Source organism: Panicum hallii, chromosome 2 (genome assembly GCF_002211085.1).
Source record: "Panicum hallii strain FIL2 chromosome 2, PHallii_v3.1, whole genome shotgun sequence".
NCBI classification, from domain to species: Eukaryota; Viridiplantae; Streptophyta; class Magnoliopsida; order Poales; family Poaceae; genus Panicum; species Panicum hallii.
Genome location: NC_038043.1, coordinates 1,140,207 through 1,153,762, shown reverse-complemented (window position 1 = coordinate 1,153,762; position 13,556 = coordinate 1,140,207). Strand labels below are relative to the sequence as shown.

General features: G+C 50.3%; 1 protein-coding gene across 1 annotated transcript; it reads left to right on the top strand.

The window, feature by feature from the left end:
• The first annotated feature begins 2,011 nt into the window (after nt 1–2,011).
• Nucleotides 2,012–4,783, top strand: LOC112880013. Its single transcript, XM_025944465.1, has 8 exons — nt 2,012–2,125; nt 2,195–2,253; nt 2,853–2,998; nt 3,096–3,343; nt 3,439–3,657; nt 3,743–3,835; nt 4,204–4,305; nt 4,388–4,783. Exons 1-8 carry the CDS (start codon nt 2,012–2,014, stop codon nt 4,781–4,783), a joined length of 1,377 nt encoding a protein of 458 aa, XP_025800250.1.
• Nucleotides 4,784–13,556: the final 8,773 nt, after the last annotated feature.

Sequence of the window (13,556 nt, the reverse complement as noted above, 5' to 3'; positions counted from 1 at the left end):
CGTGGGTTGGACCCCTGGGCTCCACGTACCACAGTGCAGGTGAGGGGACGGCCGGCGGCTGCTGGAGCTGAGGGGGTGGGCGCCAGATGCAGGTGAGGGGAGGGGCGGCGGCTGCTGGAGCTGAGGGCCGGGGTGGGCGCCAGATGCAGGTGACGGGAGGGGCGGCGGCTGCTGGAGCTGAGGGGGTGGGCGCCAGATGCAGGTGAGGGGAGGGGCGGCGGCTGCTGGAGCTGAGGGTCGGGGTGGGCGCCAGATGCAGGTGACGGGAGGGGCGGCGGCTGCTGGAGCTGAGGGGGTGGGCGCCAGATGCAGGTGAGGGGAGGGGCGGCGGCTGCTGGAGGTGAGGGGCGGCGAGGCCGGTGAGTGCAGGTGCTGGTCGCCGGCAAGCCTGCAGGGTGAGGGGAGGGGCGGCAAGGCAGCAGGCCAGTTGGGCCGGCCTGATGCCTACAGGCAGTGGCCAAGCGGCAACACAATGAGCAGTGGCCAAGCGGGCACACAGTGGCCAGGTTGTCCAGCGTATCAATGACATGTGGGCCCAGATGTTCATGTCTAAATCTTGTAACAAATTTTTCTCCTACATACCATCTCGAAATCTGATGCTTTTTTTTCTAAAAATTTGTAAAATCATGATCATTCAAATTTTTTGTTGATTTTGATCATATTTTCATATTCCAAAGTTTGAACGATTTACAAGTCGAGGGAACAATCTCTCATATAGCCTCATGAAACTATTAGTGAGACATGTAATTTTTATGAACAAACTTACTGCCACTTTCTCGAATGAACTAACTACCAAAACAAAAAGTGTTCATTTTGATGAGATGTGCAATCTTTGTGTTCATCACTTTTTATTTTGAAAGTATTTAGCACACCAATTTTTAGTCCATAGACCGTCAAATTTGAAACTGTCAAAAAAAGTTCAAATGAAAAAATAGCCAAAAACAAAAATGTAGAACTGGACGAGTTGAACATTTTTGTTTTATACGTTCATTTCATTTTCAATCGTTTACTAGGCCTAAAAATCGGTTTGAAATCCAAATAGAACTCAAAGGGTCACTGACAATCCGGGCCCACCCTCCAGGGCCAAATTTTCGCTGCCGCACCTGGCTCTCTCCCGCGCTATCCCGCTCGCCGACACACGGGACCCACCCCACCTCCCGCTCAAGCCATCCAAATCCCCCCTCGCCTTATCCTCTTGCCCGGCTAGGGATAGGGAAAAATCCCCAATCCTTGGTCCCCTCTCCTCGCCGACACACCACCCCCGCCGTCCCTCCAGCCCCGACCCGCTGCCGCGCCGACCAACCACCCGCGCTGCCGCGCCGACCCACCACCCCCGCTGTCCCTCAAGCCCCTGCTGCCGCGCCGACCCACCACCCCCGGCCCGCTGTCACTCAACCCCGCAACGTCAATGAGCATGGCCTCCTCCTACCTCCCCGCCACTTAGCGGCGCCCAGCGCGGACGACATCCACGTCAACGCCAGAGGCCGGAGAGCCCCGTCGACATCCTGAACTTTGCTCGGACAGAGGCGCACCGAAGGCATCCACGTGCACTCCTCAACGCCGGCTATAGTCTGCTTCCTCCTCCTCCAAAGGTAGTCTGCTTCCCCCTTCTCCTCCATTGCTTGGTAATTGCAGGTCTAGAAATGTTCAGAAAAGTTACAGTCTGAATACTGAAGCTGTTGCCTGCAAATGAGTTAATGAATCATGATTTGTTAGTTCCCCCTTCTCCTCCATTGCTTGGTAATCTTACATTCTGTTAATTGTTATTTTTTCTTCTTCCTAACATTTTAAACAATACTGATATGTTAGTTCTTTTGCATCTCTTTTACAGAAACTGAATCCAGTTTCTGCTCTGTGTGCGTTTCATGAAACTAAGTAAGAAATGAAAAAAACTCAGTACGAGCTGGAAAGGGATGAAAGGGTAAGGGAGGTCCAGGAAATTTTTGCGTCTCTGGGTATTCCAATACTAGCTCAGGATGTTAGAGATGTTTTTTCGAAAAAGGAAAAGTGCATGGGGAAGACAATAGAGTCTGACAATGAATATGACCCATCCTCTGACATTGATAACCAATGTGACAGTGATGATGACTACGATGATGACCTAAAAAATGAGGATAATACTGAGGTGAGATGCATTACTAGGCCAATTAACAAGTATGTAGTTAGTCTTTTTCAATCATGTACTTCATTGTAGTCATTTAATGTACTTCACTCATTATCCTTAATGGATGAGATGCATGTTTCTCTTGGCAGGTACGAGCGATGGTTCCAGGAACTCGCACTAAGAAGCAAAAGACGGCACAAATGGCGGCTGCAAACCAGCTGCCACCGTGCTCGCCTACCAAATTTACTAGGAAACAGGCAGCCAGGCCTACTCGAGGCCGTCCACCACCTAGGGATGCAAACCAGTGGCCACCGTGCACGCCTACCAGATTGACTAGGCAACAGGCAGCCATGGCATTGCCTGCAGGCCGTCCACCACCTAGGGATGCAAACCAGCTGCCACCGTGCACGCCTACCAGATTGACTAGGCAACAGGCAGCCATAGCATCGCCTGGAGGCCGTCCACCACCTAAGGATGCAAACCAGCTACCACCGTGCACGCCTACCAGATTGACTAGGCAACAGGCAGCCATGGCATCGCCAGGAGGCCGTCCACCACCTAGGGAAAGATTGCGCTTGCCTGCTAAGACCGCTTCGAAAGCCAGCCTTAAAACTAATCCCATTTCCAGTGCTTCTAGATTACCCAGCACCAGTCCACCCATATCTACGCCTAGTGGAAACACTGAGCATAGTACTCCTACTCCTACACCCATCCTTGCCGTGTTTCCACAAGTCACTCCCACGACTAGTGTTAACCAATCAGTTCCTGTAGAAACCTCGCCAGGTGTACAGAGCTCTAGGCAAAGCAATGACATCAATGACGCAAATGACCAAGTTGATGCCGATTCAGAGGGTCATACAATTGAAGGAGAACCAGTTGGTGACTTTGTTCCTGGTAATCAATATGTGTTTCCAACCACTATTATCTACATTCAATATCTACATTTGTGGCTGCTATAATAACCCATTTTGCATGTTATTTGCCAATGCAGCGCCCCGAAAGGAAGTCCGCAAGAAAACCATAGGGCTTGGCTTAGAGAAGATGATAAAGAGAGGAAACAAGCTGCCTATCCAAGTGGCTGAAGGGAAGAAAAGACCTGATGTCCCACTTCAAGCAGCGAAGCTGGCATCAGAAACTGGTGTAGCTCTTAGAGACAAGCTGCCTATCTACACATCTTGGAAGCTTTATGAAAAAGATGGGGGGCCAGTAGAAGTACAAAAAGTGCTTGATAAAGTGGCGGTGAGACACCTAATTCACTTCAACTACTTTCTTTCATTACTAGCTCTACTCCCATGTAAGAAATTTTGTCAAATAAATTATTTGTGTATCTGCAGAATAGGTTGGATGTGGATGTTAAGAATGATGGACCAAGCAAATCTGCATGCACTGATATCATTAAGAAGGGAGTAAAGCAGCAGAGGTATCACCTAAAAAGGAAGTACTTCGACGAGTCCCTCACAATGGAACAGCTGTTGGCCAAAGAACCTCCACCTAAAATGAAGACAGAGGAGTGGATCGAGCTCGTAAAGTACTGGTGTGACCCAAAGAATCAGGTCCATGGCCTGCATCACTGCTTTTGTTAACATGCAATCAAACTATGCCTGTCAATTACAAGTTTGTGTTGCATTTGTGGTGCAGGAGAAATCTGCGAAGAATAAAGTAAACCGATCCAAGGTGCAGCTTCACCAAAAAACTGGTTCTAGGTCCTACATAGCCTATCGATACAGCCTGGTAATACTATTGCTTTCACTTTAGGGCATTTTTGGGGTGCTTTTCGGTTGTATGTTCAACATCTTTAAGCTCCTGTTATGTTGCAAAGGAAAATGTAGTTCATGGCTATTTGTAGTGTTTTTCCTCTACTGAATAGCTATTTGTAGTGTTTTTCCTTTTGGAATTTATTTGCACAGGGAAACTGAGAAAGATGGATGAAAAGGGCAAGGCTCTTTCTGATACTAAACATTTTGCTTCTTGTACTGTATGTGATTATTTTGTTCTGTATGCACACTGATTGCTTGGTTTTCGGCTGGATCCTTTTGTTACTATGCAATGCAAACTGAGATGTGTACTTCAAAGTCATCCAAGGCTTTTACATGCTGCAGAGGCCTAAGTACAACAACAGCGATCCAGATGCTGTAGAGTTCTTTGGGGAATGTATGAAAAGTTCCAAAAATGGTCGCACTCCTCTTGCCAATGAAATATATGTAAGTTCCAAAATGATTTGATACATCTATTGTACTCAAGTACGTGCCTGGCCTTGTTATTAACTGCATTCTCTTTATGTAGGAACGGATGGTGGCAGAGAAGGATAGAGAGCCAGAAGAAGGAGAAGAAAAAAAATCTCCCACCAAGATTGTTGATGAAACTCTTAGCGAGATCAGCCGCTCATCCACATTTCTTCCTAACATTGGTGCCCCTCGACCATCAAAGAATGCTCAGTCCTCATCGACAGCAGCACAAGCACGCATCCGAGCTGAGTTTGAGGCAACCCTCCAAGCTGAAAGAGAGGAAGCTGCTAGGAAGCGGGAAGAGTTGCAGGCACAACTTCAAGCTCAGCAGGACGCACTTGAAGAAAACCAAAATTTGCTGCGGCAGACCCAAGAGGAAGTGAGGGGGATGACTAGCAGGTTTGAGGAGACTAATGCGCTGCTGCGAGCTGTGCTGAGACTTCAGAAAGATTGAGGTATGACTGCAGTTTCTGAGGATGAGGCCTTTGTCTAAGCTTTTGCTACATTGCTTTAACTTAGTCCGTGCTGCGAACTTTGTGGTTGAAACATGTGTGGTTGAACCTGGAACTATGTGGTTGAACAAGTATGCTGCAAGTTTGTGGTTGGAACATGTGTATCCATGATGGCTTCAGTGAATTGTGTTGACCTGTGAATTCTGAATGATTTGAGATTTGTGGTGTCAATCCTGTGGATGATGGCTGATATATGTGTATTAATTATGCTTTTGTATGCTGTGATGAAAGACCAGCGGGGCGACGCCGTCATGAATGGAATGCCAATTTGTGACGCCACAGACTCGTCTGCAAATGTGTGTAAATAGCATACGAACCAGTACAAAACATGACAAAATATAAGTGTCACATAATCTACAAAAACTATACATGACGACACTGCGATGTCACAAAAAACCATCGAAACTTGTTCTTCGTCTTAGCATTTGTGACGACTCGTACATAATGTGATGCGTTGACTAGCTAATATATGACAGAAGTACTCGTCATAAAAGGAAACAATATGTGACGCTAAACACCCTCCGTCACAAAAGATACCGACATTTTGTGACCGTGGACCATAAAACCGTCACGAGGTACTTTATGTGACGGTCGTTTTGTGACGACACTGTGACGCGGGGATTTTGGTCATAACTTACTTTTTATGACCAATTGCGTACTTTACATGACAGATTCGGTTTGTCATAAAAGCTAAGATTTCTTGTAGTGGCAGTTGTGCCGTGTGCTACGGCGGACGGGGAGTCCGGTAGCAGTTTAAAACTTGGATCCTGTGTGGATCAACATCGTGTGCTCCTTGGTATTGGAAAACTTGTTTTGAAAATGTTTTCAAAATGAACCCTTGCATATAACCGAGTTTTCCGCAAATAAACCCTAACCGTACCCTTGGATTGTCCTTTGCATTAATTTCCGTTATACCCCCTCCGTGGGTGTGATTGGACTTGCTGAGTACGTTTGTACTCACCCCTTCTTACTTTTACAGTGGAAGACCCAGACTATGTCCCCGAAGACAACGAGTAGGGTTTCGTCCTGCACCCAGTCTTGCCTGTGGTTGAGGCCACCGTTGGATTCCGCATGGCGCAAGACTCTGATGATGCTCTTTACGTAGCTAGTGTAATAGTGTGGGTTCTAGTTGTAATCCTCGCGATAGTGGCGCTTCACTGCCCATTACCGCGTAGAGTTGTACGGTGATGTACCATCTGATGTAATAAAAGTGTTATCAGCCTCCTGGGACTGATAAATCAACACTTTTAAGTCTTCCCTGATGGGGGGACGCTTCTGGTGGTATCAGAGCCGTAGGCTGGCCGTAGGACGTGACCCTTGGAGCGAGACCCCTTTTTAAGCCCTAGAGCTTGTCCGGATTTAGAAAACTTTCTGCACAAACACTCACCACTGGTCTTTGCCTTGTTCCAGATGGCTGGCAATGGATGGGTTAACGGAATCTGCCACGCAGAGCCCGGCCTCCCCAAGTTACTATTGCTCAGCCTGGAACGCGTCGGGGTCATGGAACCACCGGAGTATGCCTACCGTGAGTACATCGCCGGAGGCACCCTTCGGTGCGATGTAATGGTTTTTGTGGAGAAAAGCACCCGCTACCCTGATGTGGACCCTTGGTTCATCTCCACCACTGGTTTCCGTTTCCCCGACACCTATCGAAAGGCCGCCCGTAAAGCCCTGCGACGGCTGCGTGTGCTCTACAGGCACCACCTTCAGCGGACTCCTATGGGATTTTTCCCACCCGCTGAGGGAAGAGGGCGCACTTGGATTGCCCGAATGAGGGGACTTGGACGAGAAGAAGAAGACCTGGAAGACACGGTCTCCCACCTGTCCATCTACCTCACTGTCTTGGATGCACTCTACCGCGAACAGGCGGCACAACTGAAGCAGCTAATCCATGGGGTTGAAAAGTTAACCCAGGAGCTGGAGGAACAACGGACAAGAGCCGCAAGCGCCGAGTATTCCTTAGCCGCCCTCCAAGCCCAGATGCAAGAATATGAGAACCGCAACGGAATAGGTGGATGGATCGAGGAAGAAGAAGAAGAACCCATGGAAACCCATTGGGATAAGGGTACTCAGACCGAAAACGAGATGGATCGGTTCCTTCCAATAAAGAAGCGCTCTATCAGGACCGAGGAAGAATCCCCATGATAGGATTAGCACCCCTAGCAAAAACCCTACCCTAATGACACGTATCCATGAAAACTGTACCACCCTTGTTGTAATAACAAATATCATCTACTCGCTTTTGCACCTGTACCAGGTTGTTTACCCTACTTCTGTTTCAGATGGCTGAGGAAGGATGGACCCAGGGCGATTGCCAAGCTGCACCTGGATTCCCCAGCCTCTTGATCAACACCCTGGAGGACCTTGGCGTTACGGAGCGCCCAAGGTACTACAGCCGAGAGTACGAGCACCATGGTACCCTCCGCTGCAGGGTGATCCTGGTCATCGCCAGGAGCAACCGCTACCCCGACATCCAGCCCTGGCGGGCGACCGCCACAGGGTTTAGACACCAAGACACCTACCCCTTGGCCATCAGAAAAGCACTCCGTTATTTGTGCCGGATTTTTGAAGAACACCTCGCCCCCACACCAGCGAAGTTCTTCCCGCCGGCCATCAGAACCCCAGTCTGGGAAGCACGCATGAGAAACCTGGAACGACGTCGCCACGAAGAAGGCCCCCTGTACCAAGTGGCTACATACTTAGCCGCCCTGGACCAACTCTTTGATGAGCAAGCCAACCTTCTGAGGGAACAGACCCATCGAGCCGAGCAAGCAGAGCTCGCGGTGAGGATACAGCAGATCCGAGCCGCCCACGCCGAGGCGAGAGCCGCAGCCGCGGTCAGTAGCGAAGCGGTCGCCCAAGAAAGCCTCAGGCAAGCCCGAGACCGGCGCATGCAAGATTGGACCCGAAGTGGGACACCAATCCCGGCAATTGGGGAGGACCATGTTTTACTCGGGACGCCCATCATAGGATGGGGACCCCTTTTTGGAAACACACAAGCCCCACCCGGGAACCCTGAAAGCTCTGCTGCCGCCGTCGAAAGGGATGCTCAAGCGCAACCCCTGGCCGGTAGAAACCCAGAGGACGGCGAGCAAGGGTCACTCGCGCTCTCCGCCCCAGAAGGAGGCCTGCCCCGCGAGTAAAATGACCGGCGCCACCCTAGTGATGTGTCCCCAGCCACTTTTGTTGTTGTGCCTGATCTCAGACGAGTGGTACGAGACCTAGCCTTACCCTAAGTTGTACCCCCTTGCAGTAATAAAATGGTTTGTGCTTGTTGTTTGTGATGTTGTGTGCTGGTTTGTTGTGTGCTGATTATTTATATGAGTACCGGCAGGAGGTAGATTCTGCCTTATATATATACGAATTAAACAACTTAAACATCACATAAACGTAACCCCAATCTACCCGATCAACAGGTGACCCCCCGGAATGTCGCGAGGGCCTCCCGTGGCCGGAACCCCGTAGCCGCTAGTGTCGGAGCACATCCCGTTGAACAAGATCTTCCCCAAGGAGAGCAAGAAGTAAGCCAGAACCGAGGGGGAAGTCAAGAAGGAGAACAACTACCACCACCCCCACCCCTCGGAGACCTGGCGCAGATCATCCATAACCAGACCCTCATACTGGAGACTCTGGCGAATGCCCTCATTAACCGGTAGCCACGAGGGCAGAATATGAACGACAAGCTGACGGCCTTTCTAAGGACCAAGCCACCTACCTTCGCTGGATCCAGCAACCCGTTGGATGCTGACGACTGGTTGCGAGTAATTCAGAGGAAGCTCGAACCATTCGAATGCCAGGACCGGGATAAAGTCCTTCTGACAGCCCACCAGCTCACCGGAACAGCATTATCCTGGTGGGAAAACTATTGTGCCGCAGCCGAAGATGCCTCTACCATCACCTGGGGAGAATTCGTAAGGGAGTTCCGCCGCTACCATATCCCTTCGGCCACCATGAAGCGCAAGGCGGACGAATTCCGCGCGCTGCAACAAGGAAGCATGACGGTGGAAGAGTACACCCACCGGTTCATTGAGTTGGCCCGTTATGCACCGGAGGAAGTGAATGACGACGACAAGAAGCAGGATATGTTTAAGAAAGGATTGAGCCCAGAACTCCGGACCTTGCTCACCCCTCAGATCTATCCGGACTTCAACACCCTGATGAACAAGGCTATCCTCACAGAAAGGGCCAAAGCTGAAGAGAGAAAGGATAATAAACGCAAATTCCTGGAAAGTAAGGCCCGCCAACAGGACCGCTTCCAAAAGCCGAGGAACACCAACTACACTGCACCAAGATCTCAGGCCCCAATGCAGTATAGGACTCAGTCTCAAGTGACAGGATCGCAGGCCCCGCCTAGGAGTCAGAATACCACGAGGGCCCCGCAGAGCAATGCAAGCCAGGCCGCCCCTGACAACAACAATGTTAGGGCCTGTTTCAACTGCCGCGAGATAGGGCATTACATTGCCAACTGCCCTTATGCCAAGAATAAACCGGCCACGTCAGCCTTCTCCAACACAGTGAATGGACCCAGACCAGCCCTGACTGGTGCCAACCGTGTGCCCGTCCGCAACAATGACAACAGTCAGCAGACGAAGCAGCCCCAGCAGTCGTTTGGACGAGCCCGCATCAATCACATCGATGCGCAGGAGGCTCAAGAAGCTCAGGGCGTAGTGCTCGGTGAGTACCTAGTCAACTCAGCCCTGGCAACAGTACTATTTGATTCTGGGGCATCGCACTCATTTATATCCTCAAGCTTTGTGGAAAAACACAAAATACCTACAGTACTACTAGCTACACCCCTATTAACCCGGACGCCTGGGGGCGACATCAATTGTCAATTAGGCTGTCTACGGGTAGGAATCAATTTAAGTGGGGTAGAATTTCTAGCAGATTTGGTAGTACTTAAGTCTGGGGGAATAGACGTAATCCTTGGAATGGACTGGTTAAGCCGACACAATGGTCTCATAGGCTGCACTGACAAAGTGGTACACCTAACAAACTCTGAAGGAGTACAAGTGATTTGCCATACCCGGGATAGTAAGTTTGACCCAATGGCGTTTAGCATGGAAGCCAAGCCCTTAGAAGGAGTCCCGGTAGTAAACGAATACCCAGATGTATTCCCCGAAGAGCTTCCCGGTATGCCGCCAGACAGGGATATAGAGTTCGTCATAGACCTTATCCCCGGAACGTCCCCTATAGCCAAGAGACCCTATAGGATGGCGGCTTCTGAGTTAACAGAATTAAAGAAACAACTGGAAGAACTGCAACGAATTGGCTTCATTAGACCAAGCTCGTCACCATGGGGAGCCCCAGTGCTGTTTGTCAAGAAGAAAGATGGTAGTATGAGATTGTGTGTGGATTACCGGGCACTGAATGAAGTTACCATTAAGAATAAGTACCCCCTCCCCAGGATTGATGACCTGTTCGATCAGCTAAAAGGAGCCAAGTACTTTTCCAAGATCGATTTAAGGTCAGGATATTTTCAACTCAAGATTAGGGAAAGTGACATCCCTAAGACAGCTTTTGTCACTCGCTACGGGCAATTTGAGTTCACCGTAATGTCCTTCGGACTAACCAATGCCCCTGCCTATTTTATGAACCTCATGAACAAGGTATTTATGGACGAACTGGATAAGTTTGTTGTAGTCTTTATCGACGACATACTTATCTACTCCAAGAGTATTCAGGAACATGAGCAACATCTGCGGGTAGTATTGGAAAAGCTAAGGACACATAGGCTATATGCCAAGTTCAGCAAGTGCGAATTCTGGCTGGAGAGAGTAGCTTTCCTTGGTCACATCCTAACCGCGGAAGGTGTAGCAGTGGACCCAGAGAAGGTCGAAGCAGTTTCCAACTGGCAGCGACCGACTAATGTTAGTGAAATCAGAAGTTTTCTTGGATTAGCCGGATACTATCGGAGATTTATCGAGGGATTTTCCAAGATAGCCCGACCCATGACGGAACTTCTTAAGAAGGAGAAGAAGTTCGCCTGGACGGAAAGTTGTGAAAGAAGTTTTCAAGAGTTGAAACAAAGGCTGACAACCGCCCCAGTGCTAACCCTACCGGACATCCATCGGGATTTTGTCATTTATTGTGATGCATCCCGACAAGGATTAGGGTGTGTGCTGATGCAAGATGGGAAAGTCGTTGCATATGCCTCCCGCCAACTCCGGAACCACGAGCAGAACTATCCGACCCATGACTTAGAATTAGCAGCCGTAGTGCATGCCCTCAAGATCTGGAGGCATTACTTGATCGGGAATAAGTGTGAGATTTACACTGACCATAAGAGTCTGAAGTACATCTTTACCCAACCGGATTTGAACCTGAGGTAGAGGAGATGGCTGGAGTTGGTTAAGGATTACAATTTGGAAATCCATTATCACCCCGGAAAGGCGAACGTGGTAGCCGATGCCTTAAGCCGGAAATCCTATGGACCCAAGGATGACAATCTGCGCGAGGAAATGGCACGATTAAATGTGCACATTGTTCCTCGAGGTTCCAGCCAAGTGCTAAACGTTCAGTCGATACTAGAAGATGGAATTAGAGAGGCCCAACGATCGGATCAAGAGTTAATGAAAATCTGCAAACAAACTGGAGAAAACAAAGCACCGGGATTCAGGGTGGACGATAAGGGGACGTTGTGGTACGAGAATAGGATTTGCGTACCCCAGAATGGAGACTTCCGGCAAATAATCATGGACGAAGCCCATAACTCGGCTTACTCCATCCACCCAGGATCCACCAAAATGTATATGGACATAAGGCAAAAATATTGGTGGAATGGAATGAAAGCGGATATTGCACGATTTGTGGCACATTGTGATACCTGCCAAAGGATCAAGGCCGAACATCAGAAGCCGGCAGGATTATTGCAACCCTTGCCTATCCCGGTTTGGAAATGGGATGAGATAGGAATGGACTTTGTAGTGGGTCTACCCCGATCACAGAAGGGACACGATTCCATATGGGTAATTGTGGATCGACTCACTAAATCGGCACATTTCATACCCGTAAGGACCACTTATGGTGGAGAAAAGCTGGCAAAGCTTTATCTGGAAAATATAGTAAAGCTACATGGAGTGCCTAGCAGAATTGTCTCAGACAGAGGAACCCAATTCACCTCTAGGTTCTGGAAAAGCTTGCATCAAGCCATGGGCACCAAGTTGGATTTCAGCTCTGCATATCACCCCCAGACGGATGGTCAAACCGAAAGGGTAAATCAGATTATGGAAGATATGCTGAGAGCATGTGTCCTGACCTACGGAAAGGACTGGGAGCAGAGTCTGCCCTATGCGGAATTCTCGTACAACAATAGTTATCAAGCCAGCTTGGACATGTCGCCATTCGAAGCTCTCTATGGAAGAAGGTGCAAAACTCCCTTGATGTGGTCGGAAGTTGGAGAACGTGCCCTAGTAGGACCCGCACTTATAAAAGAAGCAGAAGAAAAGGTAGCGGATATCCGCGAGAAATTGAAAGCAGCTCAGTCCCGACAAAAGAGCTATGCGGACAGGAAGAGACGGGAAATAAGCTTCAACCCAGGCGATTTTGTTTATCTCAAGGTCTCACCCATTCGAGGAACACGAAGGTTTCAAGTACAAGGAAAATTGGCCCCTCGATACATTGGACCATATCGAGTTCTGAAGAAAGTCGGAGCAGTGGCGTACCAACTAGAGTTACCAGGAGAAATGTCAGATATACACCCAGTATTTCATGTCTCACAATTAAGAAGGTGTTTGAGAGTACCCGAGGGAGAACACGTGCCGGAGGAAACAATAGACCTGCAACCGGATCTGCGGTACCAGGAAGTACCGGTCAAAATTCTGGACACTGTCACTAGGAGGACAAGAAACTCCGAAGTACGGATATGCAGAGTTCAATGGAGCAGACACGGAGTAGAAGAAGCAACATGGGAACGCGAAGAGGCGCTAAAGAAGGAGTTTCCCCATCTGTTTAGGAGCCAGCCGAATCTCGAGGACGAGATTCATTTAAGTGGGGTAGGTTTGTGACGCCCTGGAAAATTTACCAAATTAAATCACGCGCTAGAGTGTTTTCAATTAAAAATCACTCGACATCGAAACCCTAACCCTAACCCTCCTGACCGACACTAAACTTTATCGCCGTCCCATCCCGCGCCGCTCGGAAACCTGCCACCCGCGCGCGATCGTCCGCCGCGATTAACGCCGGCGCGATTCCTTTCTCGCGCAGCGCGCGAATCCCGCGCGCGTGGCCGACCGGCCGCGATCGCCGCCGCGACCGGCGCCGGCACGTCTCTCTCTCTCTCTCTCTCTCTTTTCCATTTCTTTTCTTCCTTTCTTTTTCCTTTCTTCCTCTCTGTTTCCTTCTTTCTTTTCCCCTCCCTTCTCCTCCCTTCTCTTCTCCCCTGCTCCTGAACATCGCCCGGCCCCTGGCTGCACCCCGCCGCGTCAGCCACGCCGCCCTCTGTTCCCCCTCGCGCACGCACGCGCCGGCCCCTCCTGCGTCGCGCACGCGCGCGCCCGTGCGCCGTTCACCCCTGCCGCTCCGCGCACGAGCCCCTGCCCGGCCGTGTCACGGCGTGCGCGCACGCGCACCGCGTGGCCGCGCGCCGCGCCGTTCCGGCGCCGCCCGCGCTCAGCCTCTGGCCCGCGCCACGCCGCGCCGCGCGCGCGCGCGTGCGCTCTGCACCGGCGCGTGCCGCGCCGCCCGCCGCTGCCACGCCCGCCTCGCCGCGTCGCG

What these genes read in the sequence shown, in the direction of transcription:
- LOC112880013 (XM_025944465.1), top strand. Translation starts at nt 2,012, where the DNA reads ATGGGGAAGACAATAGAGTCTGACAATGAATATGACCCATCCTCTGAC. An exon ending in ATGCATGTTTCTCTTGGCAG is followed by an intron (nt 2,254 to 2,852) that starts GTACGAGCGATG and finishes TCCCACGACTAG; the next exon opens with TGTTAACCAATCAGTTCCTG. An exon ending in TAGCCTATCGATACAGCCTG is followed by an intron (nt 3,836 to 4,203) that starts GTAATACTATTG and finishes TACATGCTGCAG; the next exon opens with AGGCCTAAGTACAACAACAG.